This window comes from Macrobrachium nipponense, chromosome 15 (assembly GCF_015104395.2).
Source record: "Macrobrachium nipponense isolate FS-2020 chromosome 15, ASM1510439v2, whole genome shotgun sequence".
NCBI lineage: Eukaryota > Metazoa > Arthropoda > Malacostraca > Decapoda > Palaemonidae > Macrobrachium > Macrobrachium nipponense.
In genome coordinates, this window is record NC_087208.1 from 66,535,278 (window position 1) to 66,560,918 (window position 25,641).

General features: G+C 48.7%; 1 protein-coding gene across 4 annotated transcripts in view; it reads left to right on the top strand.

The window, feature by feature from the left end:
- The window catches only part of LOC135195028 (transmembrane protein 41B-like), a 131,483-nt gene that overhangs the window by 25,142 nt on the left and 80,700 nt on the right, over positions 1–25,641 (top strand). The window contains exon 1 of one of the 4 annotated variants that reach the window (XM_064221338.1): positions 2,445–2,640. The exons of 2 other annotated variants lie outside the window; for them this stretch is intronic. Coding sequence is in view for 1 of the 2 variants with exons in the window: in XM_064221337.1 (XP_064077407.1) it covers positions 5,974–6,219 (246 nt within the window). In the remaining variant the exon portion in view is untranslated. Of the gene's footprint in view, positions 1–2,444; positions 2,641–5,958; positions 6,220–25,641 lie in introns of those variants that run through there. One more of the 4 variants, XM_064221337.1, reaches the window with a different exon arrangement.

Genomic DNA, 25,641 nt, shown 5'->3' on the forward strand with positions numbered 1-25,641 from the left:
AAACGGGCTGAGAGTATTGACTTAGTTTTAAAGATGTGTTTGACAGCCGACATGATAATCGAAGAATCAAACTGCACTAAACATTTTGAGAACTGTCCCGACATGATCCATATCTGTTTTGTGTTCAAATGTGTATTATAAAGAAACTTAAAATTCTTTAATGATTGCATATTGTTATGAATTGTATGTAGTTTTGAATGTCGAAACATTTTGAGAATTTTCATGATAAGCCTCATATCTGTCTGTTTATTTGATTAATTAATACCTTTCCTTACTTTGTTCAAATGTGCATTATATAGACTTGCCATTCTTTAATAGTTGCATATTGTTTGGGATTGTATATAGTTCTGAATGTCAAACCAGTATTTTCAGAATGGTCATGACATGGTCCATATCTGTCTATTCATTTCATTAGTTAGTACCTTTCTTTAAGTTGTGCAAATGTGTATTACATAAACTTAACATTCTTTAATAATTTGCATATTGGTTGGGATCGTACCTAGTTTTGAATGTCAAACTGAACCTTTTCAGAATTGTCATGACATGCCCCATGTATATCAGTTCATTTCATATAGTTACTACCTTTCTTTATTTGGTTCAAATGTGTATTATATTTATGCATACTATCCATTCATTAATGTTTGCGTATTGTTTGGAACTGCATATAGTTTTGAATGTTAAATTTTCATATCATGCAAGTCAGGTAAAATATCAGATGGATGCTTTACAGTTGTTTTGCTTAGGAATCAAACAAAATTCTATATGAACCTTTACCTTTAGTCAAATTCATTCCTCCATGAGTTTCAAAATGTTTCCAAAATTGTAATTATTTTTACTGTCACCTTTCCTATGATGGCCACCCAACAATTATCTTTGCCCCAGAGTTGGCCCCCCAACTTTTTGAGGGGTAGAATCGCCACTGCTTGGGCCGCCTTTTGCAGTTGAGTACCTAGAATCAGTTAAGTGAACTAGACATGATAATATTACTATGGACATTAGAGACAGACAGTAGACCATGTGAGTAGATGGTACGGTAATTATCACATTTTTAAGAACATGGTAAATATTAAACACTAGTGCTTTATGTAATATTAAAATGCATACAGAAAGAGTCGTAGGGCCCTATTAATGTTTTTGTTACTCCTGATTTCCGTGGTAACTCGTTCATTTTGAACAGCTCAAGTAATAACGACAAAATATAAATAAAAGCAAATTATTAGCATAAAATCCTTAACTCTTTTATAAATGTTAAAGAAATCCTTTGCCAAATTGTTGGATAACTAAAATGTAGTTAGTTTCTTTTCCAAAATTTGAAAGATTTTTAAACCTTAGGTCTGTGAGAAGCAGTGTACATTGGTAACCACTTGCCGATTACAGTTAGTCTTGACTCCGTTTACTTATAAATGGGTCTGTGAGTAAACATTTACATTCAGTGAAGTTTGAAAAACACAAGCCGACCGTTCCATGAAAATTTTCGGTAACTTAATAATTGACTGTAATTTTGTAAGAGCTTATTTCGTTGACGCTAGTCTGTGGTTATACTGCGTCTTACTATTGTATTCCTATTCATATAGGCTTATGGCTCTCTCGCATTTAATTGATTGACAAAATATGTATTTCACTATCGTGCTTCTTATTTTACTTATAGTCGTCTGTTGTTTCTCTTGTAATAGACAGATAAAATTAATCATAAAATAACTTGTGTGAATTTAAAAATATATACATCAGTAAATTTACCAAAATACGATTATTCTTATTGGCAGCGTATTTCTTTAAGACACTGGAGTTTCTAACGTATTTCACAGGGTCCTAAATGTCCCTTTATAAAGTCCGTCATATGCTGTCCGTTATGTCGTAGTAATGTCGCATCATACCTTCAATTCAAGGTACAACTTCTATAATTACTATAAAAGTATAAATATAGGCCAATTCATATGGGTTATATTTTGAAAACGCCTACTATCATGAAGTAATGATTCTGAAATACGGACTGATGTATAGTGAGATATGGTATGTCGCTAAAGCATATTTCGATTTATTAGTTATGCAAGAATTTTGTAATTTTAAATTAAATGACAATTCATAAATTATTTTACTCGCTTTACGGTATAATTTTGGACACTAGCTCTCGTAAATTGGAGGATACCACTAAACACGTTGACTTGAAGTAAATCCAACCAGGTACGTTTCGGTGTAAACACAGAGCGGCGTTATGGCCATGCAGACTATAATATATCCACTTTTTGTATTCATGTTTTGTTGAATCTAATGCAAGTACGCAATTATTAAAATTATTATTTAACATATTATTAATAATATAATGTTTTAAAAGTTAAAAATTATAATATATCCGTCTTTCTTTTCGGTACAGTACTAATAGAGTATAGAGAACTAAACCTGTAGAGAACTGTCTAACGTGACCTAAATTATCATAGCGTCAGTTCAAAGTATGGAAAAAGGTTCTGCTGTGTTGTGTTTACGAAGGTGTGAGGTGTCACTTAACTGGGAGAGATTGTAATGTCGACTGTCACCACTACGGAGACTACCGGTCCCCATGGTTGTTGCTCGTTTTTCATTTATTAAGCTGCTAGCCTGCTAAGCTTTCTTCATGTAGTTCGAAGCTTGGACCTGGATCTTTAGGTAATTACCTGCCTACATACCTATAGTAGCTTGTATACCTATTTGTTGATGCAAGTTTTATCACAGCGTCGGCTTACCATAGCTAACCCTATTGCATAGTCTATCGAAAGACAGGCCTAGGCAATTTTTTAGATCATCCTGAAGATATACTAGACTAGGGTAAGATACTGTTAGGCTCTCTCAATTTAGAGGCTCAATGGTAAGCAAAATTGTGACTTATTTACTACTATAGAACTGGTTAGTAGCCTATTGCGTCATCCATCGGCTTACCATTTCACGGTACCTACCTAAAATCAACCTAATGTAATGAATTTATTGCCAGAGACCGTTTATTTTTCTGGCGTGTCTTACTATTTTATGCAGTTTTTTCTACCTAGCCTACTACCTACTGTATCCTGAGCTTATAGCTAGCCTATAGCATATTGGAATTCCAGACTTATTCCATGTTACCTAGGGTAAACAACACGTGGACTGGCCAACTCACCGACTACCACGGCTAGGCCACCCTCCGAAAAAGTACTTTTGACACGTCCTGACACTGGAGATGGTCATCAGTCACGAGTTGTTGGTTGTGAGAGAAGGAGCTCAAGACCTCTACTCTCTTTTCAAAGTAAGTATTATCTCCAAAGTTAGAAATTAAGGCCATATTTTAAGATTTAAAGAGAGGGTAATGGAAAAGGGTGGCCAACGCAGTGCCCACAACCCTAAAACGCTCTCGAAATTTTTACTTACGATTAAAAAGTTTTGAAGATTGACGCCTTCTCGGTGTTTGCGGAGTTTCTTGTGTCAACATACTTCCAATTCTGTGCTAAATCTGCACACCACTTGTACCCATAGACGCTGGGGCACTATCATCACAACAATCGTAACCCCGACCTCTTACCAGCACTTATTCGTACTTATTCAAGGGGACTACGGCTCTTTAATTGCTTATCAGTGTTGTCAATTGGTATAAGACTTACACAAAACCGGGGAAATATGTGAAATTAGCGTATCTGTTTGTAGTATATATACATATTACAGCAATTTTATCATTACGTACTGCATTACTATGACAACTAGAGTTCATGGAAACAGTTTGTAAATGCATTGGTGTATGTGTGACGCTCCACTAGATTGGCAACAATGAGTCATTTTTCCTCGCGTCGTCTGCTCGTAAGTATACATACATCCGAAATATTTGTAATTTTTCAGGGTTAATTTGGTTGCAAATAAGGGATAATAGATATGAATTAAATATTTTGAAGTGGAAGTAAAGTTAAACTAAATAATGAGTAAAGTAAGTTAATTAAGGGAATAAAGCTTTACACCTCATAAAGTGTAGTCGTCTGCTGCTCGTAACTGTGTTTGCAGAGTGAGTGCTTAGGAACCAGGAACAGCAACGTGGTTCAAGTGCAATGTGGAGTGAATGAAGACCAATATGTATATAATTACAATAAAATAAGCACTGTGGAGTTTCAGTTGTGAAGGCAGTAAGGATAAAACCACAGATTACAAGGTAAAAATGAATTCAATTCAAACCATGACCCCGGGAATAAAAAGTTTCATACTTTCACTAATAAAACTAATGTTTTATTGTGCTGATTACAACTGCAATCTTGAATAAGATCAATAAATGTAACATATATACGCTAACATTGTTCAAATGAGTGCTGGGAAGGCTGGGAAAGATGGTGGATTGTCCGTAGTTAGGTCGGCCAGCTACACGATTGCCGCCATATTGGATTTCAAAACTGCCTTGAAAACATATTTTACGAAGAGCTCACATGCTTATTTTACTTCGTATGGGGCTTTCATATATCACATTATGTTGATGAAACTTTAATCTTTTGAATGGTATGCTTAAAGTTGTAATTGTATTCTTGTTTCACCAATTAAATATCGAGTGAATAAGGCCTGGCCAGCTTGATGACGATGGATCGTCCGTGGTTGTTTACCCTATTGTTTCCCGTAGGCTATCGTTTTATCTATCATTCATTGGGAGGTTGGGGAAATTCTAAATAATGGTGGCTCACCTGCTTTTACCTTGGAAATTGATTTTTCCGTTAATCTAAACCGTATTTCCACCCAGCAATGATGGGGGACTGGGGATTCCGGGTTTTGGGTGGGGGAGAACAAGTAAACAAAGTGGTCATGTTTGTGCTCTGGGAGAGGCTGATGGATATGTTCCACGGAAGGGACCAACTGAGGGAAGGGATTACTAGTGGTGGTGGGTGTAGATGGTACAAATTGTTAAAGTGGGGTGGGAGTTGTTGGGTAAAGAGGCTTGGGTGTAAATAACAGTTGATCAACAAAGACCACTTCTACATCAAAAGCACTAAAACAGTATGAATTAATTTCTAAGGTAAAAGCAGGCACGGAGACATCACTTAAAATTACCACTGAGGTTGTTTGCTTTTATAAGATACACAAAAGGGATTGTTTTGCTGTATACCATTATTGCATGTGGACTTGCAAATAGTACATATTTCCTAAAATTTTAATGTGTGGTTTGAATGTTTCTGACATCATTTTTGTTAGCAGATTAGCCTAGTACCTACTTTTAGGGGTGGGGGAAAACAAAAACCAAAACGAGCGAATTACAAGGACATTTATCCCATTGGTAGTTCTCATTCAGATTAAGATAACTTTATGGAACATTTTCAGATTATGATGATACACAAGAATAGGTACCTGGTATCATAGGTGAGTTTAGGTAAGGTTTGGGTGGTTAGGTTATTTTCTTATGAAATAAGTATCTGGAACATTCATACCACACATTAAAACACTGGAAAATATTGTTGAATCCAAAACATGATCTGGGTTTACGTAAAGTCAAATTTTACTCAAACTTTACCAGTAAATCTAAGTGGCAAGCAAGAATTATGCGTTGGGGATAACCAGCTTAAAAACAATTGGATTGCATAAACAGAAATAATATAAAATGCTCAGGATACAAGATAAACAATTTGAAACATTGTTCATATGTGTAATCTGTAAATCGCATAACAAATTACAGTCTAGAGGTAAAGCACAGAGATGAGGTCATTGCAGTTAGAAGATTCAGCTTAACCTAAGGTGTGGAGTCCTACTGGGCCCAGAGGGGCTTCCTCTTGGCCCCCAGTGAAGCCTGACCCAGAATGGCTTAGATTGTAGTCTTGTGTAAAATATGTACAGGTATGAGTTACACCAGGAATAGTAAAATCTTCAGACTCATTCAGCAGAGTCCCATCCACCTGAAGGGAAGGACACAGTGGAAAATCTGTATGAGATCTGCTTGTCAATAGTGTTTTCATTTTACTGGGGTTCAGTCTTTTATCCAACCAACTAGTACACCATTCACTAATCTGCTCTATGTCACGATTGAGACTAAGTGTAACTTCATTTCTCATGAGTGGTGACTACTGTACCCACAAGTGTTACATCATTGAAATAATGGACAATCTTGTTTTCCAAGCCAACAACCATATTACTTATACATATTGTACAATATACACCAAAGCTAACAGTGGACCAAGAACACTACTCTTTGGAACTCCAGACAAGAAAGGTCTTGGTTTGCTAAAGATCCCATCTATAACAACTTGTTGCTGCCTTCCTGTAAGGAAACCTCGAAGTAAACTGAAAACATATCCACACACTCCAAGATTCTGAATTTTATTCAAGTAACTTACCAAATAATTACGTAGCTATAAGTTCCATTTATACAGCAGCTTAAATTCAAAATTTTGCAGGTAAGGCTTCACATCCTTGTGTAGGCAACCATCCCAGCCATTACGCGGAGAATAGGAAGGAGAGTAAGCAGAAAATTCAATTTGTTCCGACACGGCATACAAACCTGAGGTCCTTTTACAATAGGAAGGTACTAGCGGCAGCTGGATAGGTCGTTAAGCTTTCGAACAAGGGGTTCGGTAGTTAACTGCTTGTCCGACAGGCGCGCGCGCGCGACTGGGAGGTAAACAAATCACTTTTGCTTTCGGCCGTCGCATGGATGGGACTGTGTGTTCGACGCTCTCGCCCCCGCTCTCGTCGTTTGCTTTCTGAGTATTTGGTTGTAATTGTGTATGAAAGAGTTATTGTAAGTACAATTATTCTCTCTTTTCATAATAAATTGCTTCAATCAATTATCTATTTATGATGGAATCTCCTCGCCTCGCTACCCCACGGAGACTTTGCCCGGGTATCGAAGGGCGTAAATGCGGGAAGTTCCGATCGTTCCCGGAGATTGACCCTCATATTTTGTGTGCTCGGTGTCGGGGGCGCGAAGCACCCGAGCCGAGCCCTGTGATGTATGTAATGATTGGATCGGGAAGGGCGCAGTGGTGGACTTTGTTATGAGGGCAGGAAAGAAGCGAAGGCCTGCAAAGGAGTCGTCGGAAAGCTCTCCCGCGACTCCTTTGGTGACGGATACTTCGTCTTCTTTCCTGCCGCCCGCTCAACTTCCACGTCTCGCGCCTTCCCCTTCGGGGGGTGTCTAGGTCCTTTTCCTCTCCTGACGTGTCGAGTGGTGAGGGGGCGCTAGATACCCTGACGTAGATTGTACTCTGGGTCCTCTATCCGTTCGTCTTCGCGCGAGCGGGTAGAGGATCCTTCTAATCACCCACCCCGACTTTTGCCTCCTCAGGTGCGGTTGCCGCGAAGGATGACCTCGGACAGGTGTGGGCATCGTTGGGGCTGCAGGGCGTGCCGAGTGTCCAGGGGCTGCTCTATCATCTCGCTGGCTCCGTGGCGGTCACCCATACAACGGTCACGACCACCACCACGACCCTTACAACCCCTGGCTATGCTTCACCTCCTCACCTGGTGTACACCCAGCACGCGGTCTCTGTAACACCCACTACATCGGTGCAGGGGCCAGTCGCCGTAACTCGGGGGAGTGTGATGCCTGCCACCTGGGTTTGCCGTGCTGCCGCGACCGGACTTCATGTGCCCGAAGATCTCGCCCTGGACCTCCCACCGGTACCTAGGATGTCTGTGCCGCTGGTTCGACCACCTGTACCTCCCACACAGTCTGCCGTACCTGCCGTGACCACCGCTGCTGTACCTGTACCTGCTCCTGCTGTCCTCGTCTGCCGTTCCTGTGATGCTTGCACCTGCTGATGTTGTTCCCGTTCCTGGCGCCGCTGCTCCCGATGCTGGTCTGTTCGGGACAGGTACGTCCGGGCCCTGTTGCTTCGGCAACAGCAGCCCCGCTCCGTCCTGGATGACAGATCTGACGTCGGTCCTGAGGAGGTTGACGAAGAAGAAGAAGAAGAGGAGGAAGGTGTCGTCGTCGTCTTCATCGTCTTCTTCGTCGTCGTCGTCGTCTGCCGCCTCTTCCCCTTCTTCTTCTAAGGCTCCCCCGCCGAAGAAGAAGAAGGTCGCCTCCCCCCCCCCTAAGAAGTCTCCTTCGGGAACTTCTAAGGGCCCGTCTGGTCCTCCCTGTTCCTTCGGGAGCAGGACCCGTCTCTTCTCCCATCAAGGCAATAAGACCTACGGGGTACCAGAGGGGTGCCGGCTAACACCGGCACTTCCTCACCTGCTGTCAGTGGTTCGGCCACCAGCAGCAGGGTCCGGCTCGGCCATCGTTCGCGAGAGGTACGATGTAGTCGGGTCGCCTACCAGCGACCGTGCAGCCAGGAACCAGACCTCTGAGTCCGCTCAGCGTCAGGTTCACGGCACGGAGCGGAAGACTGGTGACAGCCGCTCACGCGACTCTCACCAGGCCAGCTCTCGCTCTCGCGGCGAGCATCGGCTACCCGGGCGGACGTGACGGGTCCATGAACCGGCCACGGGCTGAGGCTGGGAAGAGGTCCCCCCGTCGCCGGCACCAGCCACGGCTGGTACCAGCGAACTGACGCACCGTGAGGATACGCAACCGATCTCACCGTGACAGTGGAGCTCGCCGGTCGCCGGACCGTCGCTCTCACAGAGAGCGATCGGGTTTTACGGCGACCAGGCACCAGGCTCCTCATGACACACGAGACCGGGGCCGCTGTTCTCAGGTCCAGCCGTTCTCCACAGCGAGACGGCTCGACTAGGTCTGCAGCTCGATCGCCACCAGCGGGTTGGCGATCGCCTGCAGTCCTCCAAGCCCGCTGGTTCTACCAGCGAGCGAGGAGAGAGCGTCTGTCTTCCTCTCCCATACCTTCAACCTCCTCAGGTTACACCGGGAGGGGCGAGGTATTGAGGATTGATCGTGAGGGGTGCGCCCCTCAGGATCCCGACCACCGCGTCGTACGCTCCAGGCTCGGTTCTCGGACCAGCCAGGTCGTACGCACAGGTGGTTGGAGGAGACTGAGAGGGGGCTGTCGCTGCTCCTCTCCTTGAGGGAGGAGGGTCTCGGGAGGTGCTCCTGTTCGAGGGACTGGACGGTCCAACTCCACAGGATTGCAGTCACTCCTGAGATCCAGAGGAACTTTGCCGAGGTTATTGCGCTGATTCGTCAGCACAACGACCTCGGGGAAGGATCGCCGCTCCCACCATCCGAGCCCACGTCCCGGCTCGAGTCGTTCTGGGGCCCGAAGAGGGAACCCAGACCGACGGTGGGTTTGCCGCGGTCGGAGCTTGCGGACTCAGTGCTGGACCAGGTTGAATCGCTTGTCTCCGGACAAGACGGTTCTCTCAAGTCTGGCAGGTCGAGCAAGCTGCTTCCACTCCTCTGCTACGACAGCGGCGGTTTTTTACGTGCCATCTGAAGACCCGATGCCGCCCAAAGCAGGTGAACCCGGAGTTAGCCAGGCTGACTCCGGGTGTGTCTCTGCAGCAGCTCCTGTCCGAGAACCTGTGGTTCTCGCAGCAAGAGGGCACTCGGCCTGGAATCTACCGCCATGGCAGCTTTCCAGGCCGTCTCCTGGCTAGATCTGTGGTCCCTCACAGTATCTAAGGTCGCAGCCAACTCCGGGGGAATTTCTCCCGAAGATGACTCGGCTTTCAGGAGAATTTGCCAGTCTGGGGGAAGAGCCATCTCCTTCCTTGCCCACCAGACGGTGAACCTGTGGGCCAACCTGGTTCTCCGACGAAGGACGCTGTCCTTACTCGGGTTTTCCAGGGCGGCCGGGCGTGAAGCGGCGTTGGGACTTCGAAACGGACCTCTACGGAGTTCCACGTCTCTCTTCCCAGGAGAGATGGTGGACGCTGCGGTGGACAGCGACGCACTGACGACAGTGACCGTCTGGTTCACCAGGCAGTCTCGAAGGCTTCTGGGCAGCCTCGAACTGCGGCCAAGTCTAAGGGCTCGGCTAGCGCTTCCTCGGCGGCTAAGACGGTTGCTGCGTCGAAGCCCCGGGGAATGACTCTGTCTTCTTCAACTTCTGGCAAGGGGAGCCGTAACCAGCCCTCCTCCCAGCCCTCCTCATCCCGTGGAGGCTCTGGGAAGAAGTCGAAGAAAGGGGGGAAACGCTAGGGACGGCGTTCCCCCTCACCTGCTGCCGGAAGTGGGGGGGGGGGGTGCCTGGCCAGCCATTGGGCAACTTGGCAGCGCTACGGCGCCGACCCTGGATTGTAGATGTCCTTCGGGAGGGATATCTATTACCCTTCGATCTCGGCCACCCCTCACCTCCAACCCGGGTCCAACAGCAGTCGTACGTTTCCAGGGTCATCGAAGGACGTAGCACTGAGACAGGAGATAAAGACCATGCTGAGCAAGAGAGCTGTAGAGATCGTCACGGATCAGTCACCGGGCTTTTACAGTCGACTCTTCCTGGTTGGAAAAGTCCTACGGGTGAGGTCTGGCGACCCGGTTGATAGATCTCTCTCAGATCTCTCTCCCCTGAACCGGTTTTGTTCGCCAGACCCGGTTCACGATGGCGACGGCACGCTCAGTGCTCGACTCCATCTGGAGAACGATTTCATGCTTTCAGTGGACTTGAAGGATGCGTATTTCCAAATACCCATTCATCAGTCCTCCAGAAAGTACCTCCGCTTCATCCTCGACGGGACGGTGTACCAGTTCAGGGCACTGTGCTTCGGTCTCTCAACCGCCCCACAGGTGTTCACGCGAGTGTTCACTCTGGTGTCTGCTTGGGCCCATTCGCACGGGATACGTCTGATGAGGTATCTCGACGACTGGTTAGTCCTGGCGAGCTCCCGCTCGCAGTTGCTACAGGACAGGGATCGACTGCTCGAGTTCTGTCGCGATCTGGGATGGACGTGGTGAACTTCGAGAAGTCCGATCTCGAGCCCAAGCAGAGGATGAAGTACCTGGGTATGCTGATCGACACGGTAGCAGGGCGAGTCTTCCCCGCAGACTCGCGGATCAGCAGATTCAGGGAGGCAGCCAACCAGTTCCTGTCTCGGCAGGAACAGGTAGCTCAGCGATGGCAAGTCGTGATCGGACACCTGTCGTCGCTCGAGAAGTTAGTCCCTCACGGGCGTCTTCACCTGCGGTCTCTTCAGTGGAGACTAAAGGAGAGTGGTCGCAGGCGACGGATCCCCCAAGCTTTCCAGTGTCCACTGACACAGGAGGTGAGGCAGGACCTAGCTGGTGGCTGGACGACGGGAACCTCTTAAGAGGAGTGCCGCTGCTGCACTCCCCCCCCGGACATGCAGCTGTTCTCAGACGCATCGACCGAGGGATGGGGCGCACACTGGAGGAGTTGCTGACTTCAGGAGTGTGGGACGAGAACGACAAGCACCTTCACATCAATGTACTGGAACTCAAGGCAGCGTTTCTCGCTCTCCAAGAGTTTCAGGACCGCTTGATGGGACACTCAGTGGTGTTGATGTGCGACAACACCACGGTGGTGGCTTACGTCAACAAACAGGGGGGCCCTAGTGTCTCTCCCGTTGTACCAGTTGACTCGGCAGGTGCACGAGTGGGCTCAGGCACACTCAATAGAGCTGTCGGCACGCTACATTCCAGGGAAGAGGAATGTAGTAGCACACTCTCAGCCGTCGGGATCAGGTGATAGGAGCCGAATGGTCTCTACACCAGGACGTGGCGGAAAGGCTCTTCGACCTGTGGGGGCGACCAGTCGTGGATCTGTTCGCCACCGGACGGGGCACAACAGGAAGCTCCAGGTGTTCTTCTCGGCCGTGCCGGACCCATGGGCAGCTGCAGAGGACGCTCTTCAACACCCGTGGGACAACCTCTTCGCCTATGCCTTTCCCCCGTTCAGCCTGATTCGCAAGGTGATCAGTCGAGCACTGGTCACCGCCCGAATCTCAGGATGATCCTGGTGGCTCCCAAAATGGCCACAGGCCATTTGGTATCCGGACCTGCTGGCTCTTCTCGCAGGAGAACCGAGAGAGATTCCCCCTTGGCACAACCTTCTCGCCCAGCCACACGTCGAGCGGTACCACGAGCAGTCCAGTCCCTACGTCTCACTGCTGGCTGTTATCCACCATCTCTTGCGAACGAGAGGCTTTTTCTCGTAGCGCAGCAACAAGAGATGGCTGGAAACGTCCGTCAGTCCCTCTGCAGCTGTGTACCAGGGGAAGTGGGCCGTCTTCTGTGGTTGGTGTCGTAGACGGGGTCTATCTCCTCTCAGAGCCACTCTTCAGCAGGTAGCGGATTTCCTCGTTTTTCTTCGCCGAGAGAAGCTCCTCTCAGTCCCCACAGTCAAAGGATACAGAGCCGCCTTGGCGCTCGTCCTGAAACTGAGGGGGTTGGACATCTCGAACTCGTTCGAGATCTCCTTGCTTATGAGGAGCTTCGAAAGGTCTTGCCCACCCACCCCCCAACTCAGGCCCCTGCGTGGGATGTGACCTCTCCGTCCTTAGGAGTTGACGCTAACACCGTTCGAGCCACTCCGGGAGTCGTCAGACAGGGATCTGACCCTCAAGACCCTCTTCTTGCTGGCCCTGGCATCGGCGAAGAGAGTAGGGGAACTTCATGGTCTTTCCTATGATGTACGACACTCCAGGGGATGGGGATCCGTGACGCTCGATTTCATTCCGAACTTCGTTGCGAAGACTCAGAAACCGTCGGTCCCTGACGACAGGTTCGAGTCATTCACGATTCCCTCCCTAATGGACTTCACCGATAATGATGCGGATGAGATGCTGCTTTGTCCTGTGAGGGCGCTACGGCGCTATCTGAAGAGAACTCGACACCTCAGGCCTGAGTGTCGACGCCTCTTCGTTAGCACCGGGGTCACCAAGAAAGAAGTATCCAAGAACTCTTTCTTTCTCTGGCTGCGTGAGGTCATCAGGAGGGCGTATGAGGCTGATGGTAGTGACGACATCCGTACGTCCCGTCCGAGAGCTCACGAAGTCAGAAGTATTGGCCCGTCGTTGGCGTTCCGTAAGAACTTCTCCGTGGCGCAGGTCCTGAAGGCAGGGGTCTGGTCTAACCAGACTACCTTTACGTCCTTCTACCTTCGGGATATTGCCCACAGGTCCTTGGATACATTTTCCTTGGGACCCGTGGTGGCTGCTCAACAAGTTGTGTAGCTAACCCAGACCCTCGCAGGCTGAACAGCATCGAGTCCTGGTGTGACTGTGTGGATGGTGTGAGTGAGTGAGTGACTGGCTCTCTCTTCCCATCTTTTCCTTCCCCTCTACCTGTGGGCAGAGGGCCTATGGTCGTCACTACGCTGGATGAGGACGAGATGCAGGTGAGCTATATGACAGAGCCCCATCCTATCCCTTTCACTAGGGATAGGAGCAGAATATCCACCACTTCCTTCTACAAGGGGGGAAGTGGATGCCTACAAGAGTCAAAACCAAACCATGACTTTATATTTGCCTCCTGTACAGGAACAAGTTCTTACATTGCTGGTACGAAGAGATACGCATGCCTCTCTCTTAGTACTCGGTCCAGAGGTCTGACCATTGATCCTGCGGTGCACACCCCGCCCCCCCGATCAATCGGACAGAGGCTGGATCCCTCCTCGCTCTTACAACCAGGGAGGCTTCCAAGGTTGGGCGAACACCAGTCTGTTCACAAAAGACTCAGATTCCACCCACCAAGAAGTGAGTCTTCCTATTGTAAAAGGACCGAAGGTTTGTATGCCGTGTCGGAACAAATGACAATTTGTCTAAAATTGCATTTTCATACAATCAACTTACCTGTCAGATATATACATAGCTAAGACTCCGTCGTCCCCGACAGAAATTCAAATTTCGCGGACACGCTGCAGGTAGGTCAGGTGATCTACCGTCCTGCCCTGGGTGGCAGGATTAGGAACCATTCCTGTTTTCTATCATATTTTTTCTGTCGCTTGGAATGTAAACAACGTTTGCAGTTCTCCTGAACTTGATTTTTGGATTTCATCGCCATCGATCTTCTGGGCTATCTTTTGCAGGGAAGTACTGGATCTTTGGTTCGGCATACGCATATTAATTTGTTTTGATAACTTTGGCTTCGAAAATTTCGAAGAATTGTTTACGTGTAACTACCGAACTTTTCGGTAGACAATCACATAGTTTGCAAGAAGGAAAATTTTAATATTTATTCATAATAACGTGTAGTAAATGTTAGAATTGATTGAGCTAACTTCCTTCTTGACGATGTAAGGAAAGAATAGTTACGCTTTCCTTTAGAAGTTTATATAGCTCTCGTACTAACGAGCAGTTAGAGCATTAACATTACTAGTAGTGTGGTATCCTCATCTCCTTCTTACTTCACAGAATCTTCAAATTCATATTGCAATTTGAAGACAAAGGAAGGTAAGCTCTAAATACGAGCTATTGAAAGGTAAGAGTGATTTTACTGTTAGTGCAGTGGAGGGTCGTTCGGTTCTGTTTTCGGCTCTGTTTCGCTCCCAGGGCCTAGACCTCTTTCCAAGCTCACATACCCAGAGGAGAAGGAAAGTCGAAATAAAGCCTTACGGAGGTTTATGGAGAATCCCCACCGATCAGGCGTCCCCATCGGCAGGATCTGTAGATCGTACCCAGACTGCCAAGTTCGCCATTGGAAAGGCGTCCTAATTAGTAGAGGGTGCGTTCGATCGGCTCTGTCTCGCTCTCAGGCCTAGAACCTCTTCCAAACTCACAAGCCCAGAGGAGAAGGAAAGTCGAAAGCCTTACGGAGGTTATGGAGAATCCCCACCGATCGGGCGTTCCCTCGGCGGGATCTGTAAAACGTCCCAGACTGCCAGGGATAGCCATTGCAAAGGCAGCCTTTAAAAAGTGCGTCTGTTCTTTCCGTTTCTTCATCTTACATCCGAAAAGACGAAGAATGTACATGTTAGAAGTTCGGTACGATCTGGCTCGTTCTCTGAATAAGAGAACACTGACTCACTGAGCGAGAGGCTGAGAGCCAGCCAGCAAGCTAGCGCGAGCCACGTTCCAACAGCCAGCAGCGAGCCGCGTTCCAACAGACTAGCGCGAGCCGCGTTCCATCAGACTAGCGCGAGCCTCGTTCATACAGATAAACGCGAGCCGCGTTCCAGCAACGGAGTGAGAGCCGCGTTCCAGAACTTTTTCTTGGCGCAAGGCGCCTTCAAAGAGAAAACAGGCGGCTTAACTAAGGAACCTTATAGGAGAATGGCAATCAGAAGGATACTTCCATTGAACGTTTTCTGGCAAGAGGCTCGTATAACAAGACCAGAGGCGCTCGGATTCTATTAGGGCGCACGGGACCTTCCACGCAAGCGGAACGTTTCAGGAGCGAGTCTCCTTTCTAGCGTGCGGAACATTCCAGTCGCCGCGGAACTATCCAGACGCTAGGCGCAAGGATCCAGACGCCAGGCGTCAGAAGATTTCAAAAATCTTCATTAGAGAGAGAGGTCAGTCGCGTGAGACTCCTCTTTGAATTTTTAAACTTGAACAACTTTCCCCTGGCAAATGTGCAAGATGTCGCACAGGCGGCCGTTGCTTTTGTCAGAAGATTCGGATACTAAGAGAAGCCCCTTTTCATTATTCAGAAGACTCCTTGTTAGGCAGTTCCTCTCAATGCGGACTCTCTCCTTCATCCATGCTCTTCCCTCGGTTTTTTAGGAGGCAAGAGCTTTGGGAGTTTTTCTTAATAAGATCTCATCGATGTTTGGGTATGATGGCGGATAGAAAATATCTACTTCCTTCCGTAAACCCTAGTGATGAACAGGAATTCTGTCTCTTCCGCGATTTATGAAGAAATCACGAAGATTTAAAGAGTTCCTTGATTAACTTCGTTCCTTAAGGATATATATATATATATATATATATATACTATATATATATATATATGATATATTATATATATCTTTCTATCGTTCTATTAACGAAAAGAACGAAGATAGTAGAAGGTAGTAGAGTTTCTGCTGTATGAGAATACGATACGGTCAATTCATAAACACATACCGTAGTTACTTCTTTTCTGTGCAACCTCAATTACAAGTATCCTCTACGTCTTTCCTAGGAAGGACTACGCTTAAAGGGATTGTTAAGACTACACCTACTTAGCTTCTAGATTTATCGAAGTCTTGTTTCGCTTAAATATGCTTTAATAAGAACTTCCTGAGTTCGATAATAATTTTATTAAATTCCTTTATTAATTGGAGTAGCTGGCAACTCTGGAAGAGTAAGCGGGGACTGCTTTCGCTGAGAGCCTGAGACCAACGCAGTACGCCTAACGCCTATGCCAGTTACTGTCAGTACCATGTAGGTGTCAGTCATGAGCGGTCGGGCGAATCTCTCTCTCTCCTGCGGGAGGGAATAACTTTCCGTATCTCTCCCCTACAATCGCGGTCTTAACCTCGGATTGAGGGGATATTAAGCTAACATAAATAAATATTGTATGCCTTTTGCTAAGAAGCTTCAATAAGAGAGATAGTACAACCTTTCAATGCGGTTTTACCGTAGGTAACATTATTAAAGGATTCTATCGCAGCAGAACATTATATTGTAATGCTCTCAGGCTTACGAAAGCATAGCTTATTAGAGTACCTGCTCAGAAGAAGATGGATGAGTCGGATGGGAAACATTCTCTTTGGGACAGAACTTGTTTCCCTGAATGGACTATACTACGCATATAAAGTTTTTTCCTACTAAGAACGGAATTAACATGTGAAAGGATGTCGGGTACCATAAAGGCACAGCTGTTCTGGCACATAACATAAAAAGAATTAGAAGAAAGAAAGCGCCAGTCTGGCGCAACGCGCCAGAAGTACCAACCTGGCGCAATGCTCCAGAAGCGCCAGCTGGCGCATTTGCGCCAGAAGCGCCAGCCTGGCGCAGTGGAGCCAAGAGCACCATCCAAGATTTTCTCGTTTTAGCGAGTTATTAACCTAGGAGTCCAGTAGACTCTCGGACACCAAGCTCGGTAACGGCAAGATTCGTTCTGATTTCGTTACCCATTTAATCACTTAGGCCATTTCCACGACACATCATATCGCATAGAGCATCGAGAATCTTTTTTTCGCTCCTATTCGCTTTGTTAACAAAGAGATCCTTCTCGATCGACGATAATAACTGTTAACATGTTTAACATTTATTGGGAAGAGTTGTGAGAAGACGAACAGGCTTCCTATAGACTGCTTCCTTTTCCTACTTCTCCCCCGATTGAAGATGACTGGGAAAGCTTCAAGGAAGATTATCTTGCCAGTACAAGAGCAACTGGCCTCTTTGGTGGGAGTGTTAGCGCCTCGTAGGAAGGACGTTGCGCTTCCAATCAAGAAGTCTCGTCCTCTCTCCCCCTGCGAAGCGAGAGGCGTCATGCAGACGTGAAGCTTCCAAACATATCGCAGAGGCTTTGGTTTCGAGAGCGAGATCGGGGAGAATCTTACGGAAGACACGTAACGCCAGAGAGACGTGAGACGTCGTCAAGACATGAATAGTCTTTTAAAGCTGCTTTTAGACGCGAGGCTCCAACCAAAATTTTTGGCGCCAGTTAGGACGCCTTTTGAGAGCGAAGCGTCTTCCAGGCGCTGAGGCGTCATCCAGACGTCAGCAGCCACACAAACGGGAGGCGTCAGCCAGGACGCTTGGCTGACTAGAAGCGTCATCCAAGCGGGAGGCGTTCATCCATTTATGGAGAGAAGCCTGGGCTGTTGGCGCCTTCCAGGACTATTAAAGCGGGGAAGAGGAAGGAATATCATTCCCTTAGCCCCTCTCCCTTTTAGGAGTTTTGTCTCCTCCAGAGGAATAAAGACGTACTGATTAGCAACGGAGAACTCATCTAGACCCCGAGTTAGAAGTAAAACTCGGAGGAGGAGGAGTTTCAAGGAAGAGAAGGACTGTCGAACTATAATGTTTTGACAGCCTTGCTTCTAGAGGAGTATGGAGACGACTTGAACTCCTGCCTCTCCTCCTTCTCCGCCTCTCTTTTTCTCGAGTGCAAAGACGAAGAAATCTTCGTTTTTTCTTAGAATGAAGCCGCCATTTATTTCGATGAAGAGGGCTCTTCAGTCTTTAGACTCTTGGATGAGTTTGAAGAAGGAAGGTGTTAGTTAGAACGGTCTTCTGCATGCCTCCAGCGAGGACTATCTGGTAAAAGAGGCATTTGATATCAGACGGGAGAGAATAGGGGTATTTCTCTTCCGTCTACGTCAGAAGCGGACTTTTCGACCTTAGTTGACGCTTCACGTAGACAAGGTTTTGAACTCTGCCCGTATAACTTGGGGCATTTCAGAACTGGACCATACTCCTCAAGGGACTCTTTCATGTATTGGAAGTTTTCAACTTCTTAGATTGGTCCCTTGGGGGGTGTATGTCCCAAGAAAGCCCATGATTCTGAAGGACTCGAACCAGAAGTCCTTCTGTGTATTTTGTCTTGTATAGACAAAGCGGTTCAGGATGGCTCGGTTGAGTCTCCTCTTTGTTTGGAGCAGGTCTTCTTAAAAAGAGGACAGTATAGTGTCTTTTTAACCAAAGCGGTCTCCCAACGCTCAGAGGGCAGCGCTTCTGTACTCGCCTTTGTCTGACTTTTGTTTCCCTTCTCAGTAGTGAAGGACATTTTCTCGTTCATTAACTGAGAAGGCGACTCAAGACCTTCTGACACAGTCAGTAAGGAAGGAAGAAACCTGCAGACAGCCCCAAGAACACTGTCATTGTCTGATGAGGAGAAAGAACCGGGCCTACAACCTGACACAGATGCGCTAGATGCGAACATATAGGACAGATAAGAGTCCGATGTGGACATTGCCAGACATCCTCGAGACTTACCGAGCTCGAAGCTCCGGCAAGTGGGGAGGAGCCACCCAGGCGCGAGGGCGCCGGGAAGGCGCCAGCCAGGCGCGAAGAGCTGGCAGGCAGGCGCAAGGCGCCACTCCAACGGGCGCGAGGCGCCAGCCAGGCGCGAAGCTCCAGGCAGGCGCAAGGGCGCCAGGCAGGCACAAAGCGCCAACTGGCGCGAGACGCAGCCAGGCGCGAGGCGCCAGGCAGGCACAAAGCGCCAACCTGGCGCGAGACGCCAGCCAGGCGCGAGGTGCCAGCCAGCCGCGAAGCTCCAGGCAGGCGCAAGGCGCCACTCCAACCAGGAGCTAGACGCCAGCCAGGCGCGAAGCTCCAGGCAGGTGCGAGGCGCCAGCCAGGCACAAAGCGCCAGCCAGGCAGGCGCAAGCCAGGCTCTAGGCGCGAATCTCCAGCTAAGACGCGAAGCGTCATCCAGATGCGAGGCGCCAGTCAAGCGAAAGGTACCAGACAAGCGCTAGGCGCCAACCAAGAGCGAAGCACCAGCCAGGCGCGAGGTTCCTGCCAGGCTTCAGGCTTCAGTCGGGTGAGATCCATTTCAAGAAAGCCCTGGTCTTCTTTGAAACATGGAGATCTCCTAAGCACTTCATTAGTGACTTGATTCCTTCAAACAGCTGAGAATTAAAAGCGCAGGAAAGTGCGCGCTTTTGCAAATTCTTGTTCTTTACATAACAATATGTCCATATAAGACATATTAGCTGTGTTGTACGGTATAGGCAACTTCTGTGTTGACTTCTCATTACACAAAGGCATGGTCAAGTTAACTACGAGAGATCCTTCTTCTTTTGGTTTTATAACGTTTCTGCGGATACGTTACTGGGATAAGGAGCCGACACTGATCCTTAACTTTGAGTTAAAGTATTTTTAACTTAGTGAAATTATTGGGGTTTTTGAAAGGAGTGTGGGGATAACTCTTTCAATTTGGAGCGCGAACCCTCGTGTTAGGATCAGGTGATCGGGATCGTGTTGCGCTCCTTCATAAGGTGTATTGTCATATAGTGGATCAGCACCCATTGACAAAGTCCTTTCAGGCTCTGCCGAGTAAGTGGATAAGACCCCTTCGGCAGACCCACAAGAAACTCTTGGCCATAGATCACATATCTCGCTAAGTTTCTTGAGGTGATGCAGACTACTGGGCAACACCCACGAAGTACTACCACCTATCAGTAGGAACCAAGGTTTTATTATACCTACAACATATGTTGTTTACCTTGTCTATTCATATAGTAGCTGTCTCTTACCCTCCACCGAAGGTTGCCAATCAGCTATGTATATATCTGACAGTAAGTTGATTGTATGAAAATGATATTGTTATGATACAATAAAGTTTCATACATACTTACCTGGCAGATATATACGATTAGGCCCACCCAGCCTCCCCGCAAGGAGACAGGTGGAAGAGAAAAAATATGATAGAAAACAGGAATGGTTCCTAATCCTGCCACCCAGGGCAGGACGGTAGATCACCTGACCTACCTGCAGCGTGTTGCCGCGAATTTGAATTTCTGTCGGGGACGACGGAGTCTTAGCTATGTATATATCTGCCAGGTAAGTATGTATGAAACTTTATTGTATCATAACAATATCTTTTTATTTTTTTTTTTTCCTAACTATACAAACAAAAAACCTGAGGTCCTTTTACACATAGCCCCACCTCATGCCACCCCTCACTCTGCAGTTTTTGCTGGGTTTTTTTGGGCCAAAAGCAAAAGTGATTTGTTTACCTCCCAGTCGCGCGCCGCGCGGCCTGTCGGACAAGCAGTTAACTACCGAACCCCTTGTTCGAAAGCTTACGACCTATCCAGCTGCCGCTAGTACCTTTCCTATGTAAAAGGACCTCAGGTTTGTATAGTTAGGAAAAATGCAATTTTAGACAAATTGTCATTTTGTTCCTGCCACCAAGGGTTAAACACCTGTGATGGCAGTAGCTTAATGGTTCATTATTTTCCAGTTGTTTAACTGGATTTCAGTGTGTGCATCCCACTGGAAGTATATTGAGTAACCTTCATGCATGTCGGTGGTTATCGCACTGCAGCCAAGGCTTAGCCTACCGATAAACGTCATGTACGTAACACGGACAAATCCACGATGCTGCTATTTATACCTATGATATGAATGAGAAGTGGTCCAAGGAAAAATTTGTGGCTTACTGTAACTGATAACTTGTTAATGGTATGTATCGGCGCCGGTACCAGAAATGCACCGAAAAATCACTGACTTTCATCACTAGACAAGTCACATAGAACTGGATTGCCAATATATGGGGACTGCCTGTACTCATACACGGGATGGCGTTTGGCCCCTGGATGCTCAGACACAACATTCAAGTACTGGACACTCAGGACACTAGGCACTCGGACATTGGGGACTCAGGGAGTAGGTGCTTGGACACTTTCTTGAAGAGGAGTGCTTTAAAACCAACTGGACGCTTGGTCACCTGATGGGGGTTCTCTCCCACTACAGGAGGGGACTGGACTGTACTCAAGCTCCTAGCATGTTCACAGATGGTAGTGAATCATCTTCCACTGATGAACCAGGCCTTTTCAGTGGCCTCTAGACAATGGATAAATAAACATTTAACATCATCTTACATTTATGAATGACTCTTGTTAGTGTATGGAAGATGGAGAGGAGGGGAGATGGGGGGGTTATTGTTTGGAAGGGAAATCCCCCTTCGGAAGGACTTCAGGTATCAAGGGCCTATCTGGGGTTACTTTTTTCTCTTCATTTTTTACTGGCACCATCTGTAGTTACTTCCCCTCCTTTTGTTCTTTACTGGCACTAGGACCAGCTGAGAGTTACCGGATCCTGTCGCACAGCAAAACTGTCCAGAGGACATTTTTCTCTCGTATCTTTAAAATTTGCTTAAAGTTAAACACAACCTTGTCATTAAACATGTTGCGTGAGACTGGATTACAACTTTGTTGTGGGATGATAATTCATCCTCAAAATTTTTTTACATCATTCCACTTTACAGACATGTCCTTAATCCCTGAAGTATGCACATTATGTATGCCCATTCATTTTCTAAATTTTTCAAACCAGCCTCTGCTGGCCTTAAATTCACTAACAGCAGTGCTTGTTGTCGGCATTTTCTCTCTGATATCGGCATCCAACTTCCCCTCAACACTTTGCTACGAGTTTTTTTTCTTAAATTCTATAGTGTTTCTCGCGTTTTTTACACAAGGGAACTTGGAACTTTCTTGGGGATAATGATGGCTTATTTAGCAGTTGCACTTGAAAAAAAAGCACAAAAACATCAAACACAAAAGCAGAATGGGTCAAGAAAGAAGATGGGATGCTTTGTCTGGGCGCTCGATATGGGGCCCAGTCACACGCTGGGCTCCAGATGGAGCATTTCTAAGTGCTCAAAAACTGAGGAAACGTAAGATAACCGTAACAAAATTTTTAGAAAAAAAAAAAAGTCTGCGAAAACCAAAACGTACGAAAAGAGAGGCAGCATGCGAAAATAGATTTGTTCCGATACGTATACAAACCCTCAGTCCTTTAACAATAGGAAGGTATTTAGCGGCAGCTGAACTGGTTGTAAGCTTTGAACAAGGGGGTTTGGTAGTTTACTACTTGTCCGGCAGTTGGCGGGCGGTGCAGTCCAACTGCGAGGAGAGGAGTCACTTTGCTTTGCCGGGCCGCGTTGGTGGATGGATGTGTTGCTCGCCTCTCTGCCCGCTTCTGTCGTATGCTTGGTTTGCTTCACTGCGTGAAGACTTTTGCTTTTCCTTTTACTGCGTGCTAGTGCAAAGGATATAAGTAAGTACGTGTGTGTTTTTATATTCATACTTTGCTTCATTGTAATGGAAATGGAATCACGAGAGCCGGAGAGACCCCCTCGCCCCCCCCATCAGCCTCAGACTATGCCCTGGTGTGGAGGGCCGTGAGTGTGGGACCTTTCAGTCCTCTTTTGAAGTTGACCCTCATGAATTTTGTAGTCGGTGTCGAGGGCGAGAATGCTCTCGCACCGATACATGTGATGTATGTGTATCCTGGTCGGAGGAGCAGTGGGGAGTGCTATGGGGGAGGAAAAAGAAAAAGGCCGCGTAAGCTGGCCAAGGAGTCATCGGAAGGATCTCCAGTACTCCCTTGGTTACGAAACATCTTTCTTTCCCCCATTTCGGCTCCCTCGTATGGCTCCTTCCCCTTCGGGGGAGGTATCTCACTCCTTCTCCTCTCTCTATCAGTTGAGCGTGGAAGGTGGGGGCTGAGGTACCCCGAAATCCAGTTGTATACAGGGTCGTCCATTTGCTCAGGGTGGGAACTGTCCCCCCTCCCCAGACAAGGGGGAAACCCCCCCCCCCCCCCCCCCCCACCCCCCCCCCCCCCCCCCCCCCACTGACTCACCCGACTTTTCCTTCTTAAGGTTTGGCTGTCACAGGGGACGATCTCGGACTGGCCTGGTACTCGCTGGGGCTCCAAGGGACACTTGACGATTCAGGGGCTGCTGAGTTACCTGGCGAGAGGGGACCATGCCGGTAAACCCACGGTCCGACCACGACTACCACGACGGTGTCCACGCCGGGCTACACTGCTCCGCCACACCTGGTCTATACCAGCACGTAGCCGCGGTGACCCCGACAGCTGCTGTGCAGGCGCCGCTGCCGGAGATGAGGATGTCCGCAGTAGTGTCACCGCCACCTGGGTTCGCCGCTCTTGCTCCAGCCCCTGACTCCGGTGTCCCAAGAGCTCACCTCTGGACCTGCCTCCTGTGCAGAGGATGCCGCTGGTTCCCGCCCCGCCTCCTGTTCCTGACTACGATGCCGCTCCAGCCCCAGTACCAGTTCCTGCCACCGTTGTTCCTGCCACGTTGTTCCTGCCTGTGGTGTTGCTGCTCCCACCTCAGGTCCTTCTGGACAGGTGCAGTCGGGCCCTGTTGCTTCGGCAACTGCCCCGGCTCCTTCCTGGATGGAAGACCTGACGGTGGTCCTGACAAGGAAGAAGAAGAGGAGGAGGAAGGTGCCGTCTTCGTCTTCATTGTCTTCTTCGTCGTTGTCATCTGCCGCTGCTTCCCCTTCGATTTCCAAGGCCCCACAGCTTAAGAAGAAGGAGGTTGCCTTTCTCTACTAAGAAGGCTCGTCCTGAGACTTCAAAGGTCTGTCCCACTCCGGTGGGACTTCCGCTGGTCCTCCTGTTCCTTCGGGAACGGGGCCTGTCTCTCCTTCCGCAAGGAAGAAGACGGGACCGCGGGAGCACCGGCTACCACCGGTACCTCCTCGCCTGGCGCCAGAGGTTCTGCCTCGGCGCCAGGTACCCGTCTCGGCCTCTCGCTCATGAGAGGTACCGAGTGAACGGTCACCCGTGGGTGACCATGCAGCCAAGACCCAGGCAACCGAGTCCACTCGGCGCCAGGATCCAGGCACGGGGTGGAAGACTGGCGGGGGTCGCTCAGTTGACTCCCACCAGACCAGCGATTGCTCTCGCGGTGATCTGCTGGTACCCAGGGCTGACGCGACGGTCCCAGACCGGCCGCGGGGTGAGGCTAGGAAGCGGTCCCCTCGGTTGCCTAAACCAGCCTCGGCTGGTCGGACAGGCCTCGCTCCCACCGCGACAGTGGACTCTGCAGGTCCCTGACCGCCGCCCTCCTATCGGGAACCGGGCAGAGAGGGGAACCAGCAGCAGCTCTTCTGACGCTCAGGACCGTCGCCGCTGTTCTCAGTCCAGCCGCTCAACCAGGCCTGCAGCTCGATCGCCACCGCGGGTTGGCAATCGCCTGCAGCCCCCTCAGCTCACCGGTTCTGCCGGTGGGCACGGGGGGAGCGTCAAGTCTCCCTCTCCGATCCCTTCAACTTCCTCGGGCTACACCGGCAAGAGCGAGGCGATCAGGAGTGATCGCAAGGGGCGCGCTCCTCGCGATCATGCCACGACGCCCTACGAACCTGGCACAGTCCTAGGACCGACCAGATCGTACGCGCAAGTGGGAGGAAGAGACCATGAGGGGTCTGTTGCGGTTCCTTTTGTGGAAGGAGGAAGATCTCGGGAGGCGTTCTCGCTGGAGGGGCTTGACGGTCCGACTCCGCAGGATGCAGTCACTCCCGAGATCTAGAGGTCGTTCGCTGAGGTTATTGTGCTGATTTGTCAGCTCAACGATCTCGGGGAAGGATCGCCGCTCCCACCTTCTGAGTCTACATCAGGTTTGGAGGCGTTCTGGGGACCTAAGAAGGAACCCAGGACGACGGTGGGTCTGCCGCGATCGGCCTTGGCTCATAGCGTACTGAGCCAGGTGGACGCTCTTGTCTCCGGACAGGAGGGTTCGCTTCAGTCCGGTAGGTCTTCCAAGCTCCTTCCCCCACCTCTGCTGCGACAGAGGTGATTCTACGTGCCTTCGGAAGACCCTCTGCTGCCCAAATAGGTTAACCTGGAGCTAGCTAGGCTAACTCCGGGGGTGTTTCTGCAACAGCTCCTGCTGGAGAACCTCTGGTTCTCGCAGCAAGAGGCACTCGCCTTGGAATCTACCGCTATGGCAGCATTCCAAGCAGTCACATGATCGACCTGTGGTCCCTCAGTGTCGAAGGCTGCGGCCTCCTTAGGGAACATTTCTCCTGAAGGGGACCCGGCTTTTGTGAGTCTGTGCCAGTCTGGAGGTGGGCCATCTCCTACCTGGCCACCAGACGGCTAACCATGTGGCCAAACTGGTTCTCTGGCGTAGGGACGCTGTCCTCACCCAAGTGACCAGGGCGTCTGAGTGAGAGGCGGCCGTGGTCTTCGCAACGGACCGATGCAGAGTTCCTCCTCTCTCTTCCCTAGAGAGATGGTGGACGCTGCAGTGGAACAACGGCGCACTGACGATAGTGACGTCTTGTCCACCAGGCAGTCTCAAAGGTGGCTGGGGCAACCTCAGACGACTGCGGCTAAGCCCAAAAGTTTTAGCTAGCGCTTCCTCTGCCGCTAAGACGATTTGCCTCGTTGAAGCTGAGAGGAAAGACTCTGTCTTCGACTTCTGCTGTAAGGAGTGACCGTAACCAGCCCTCCTCCCAG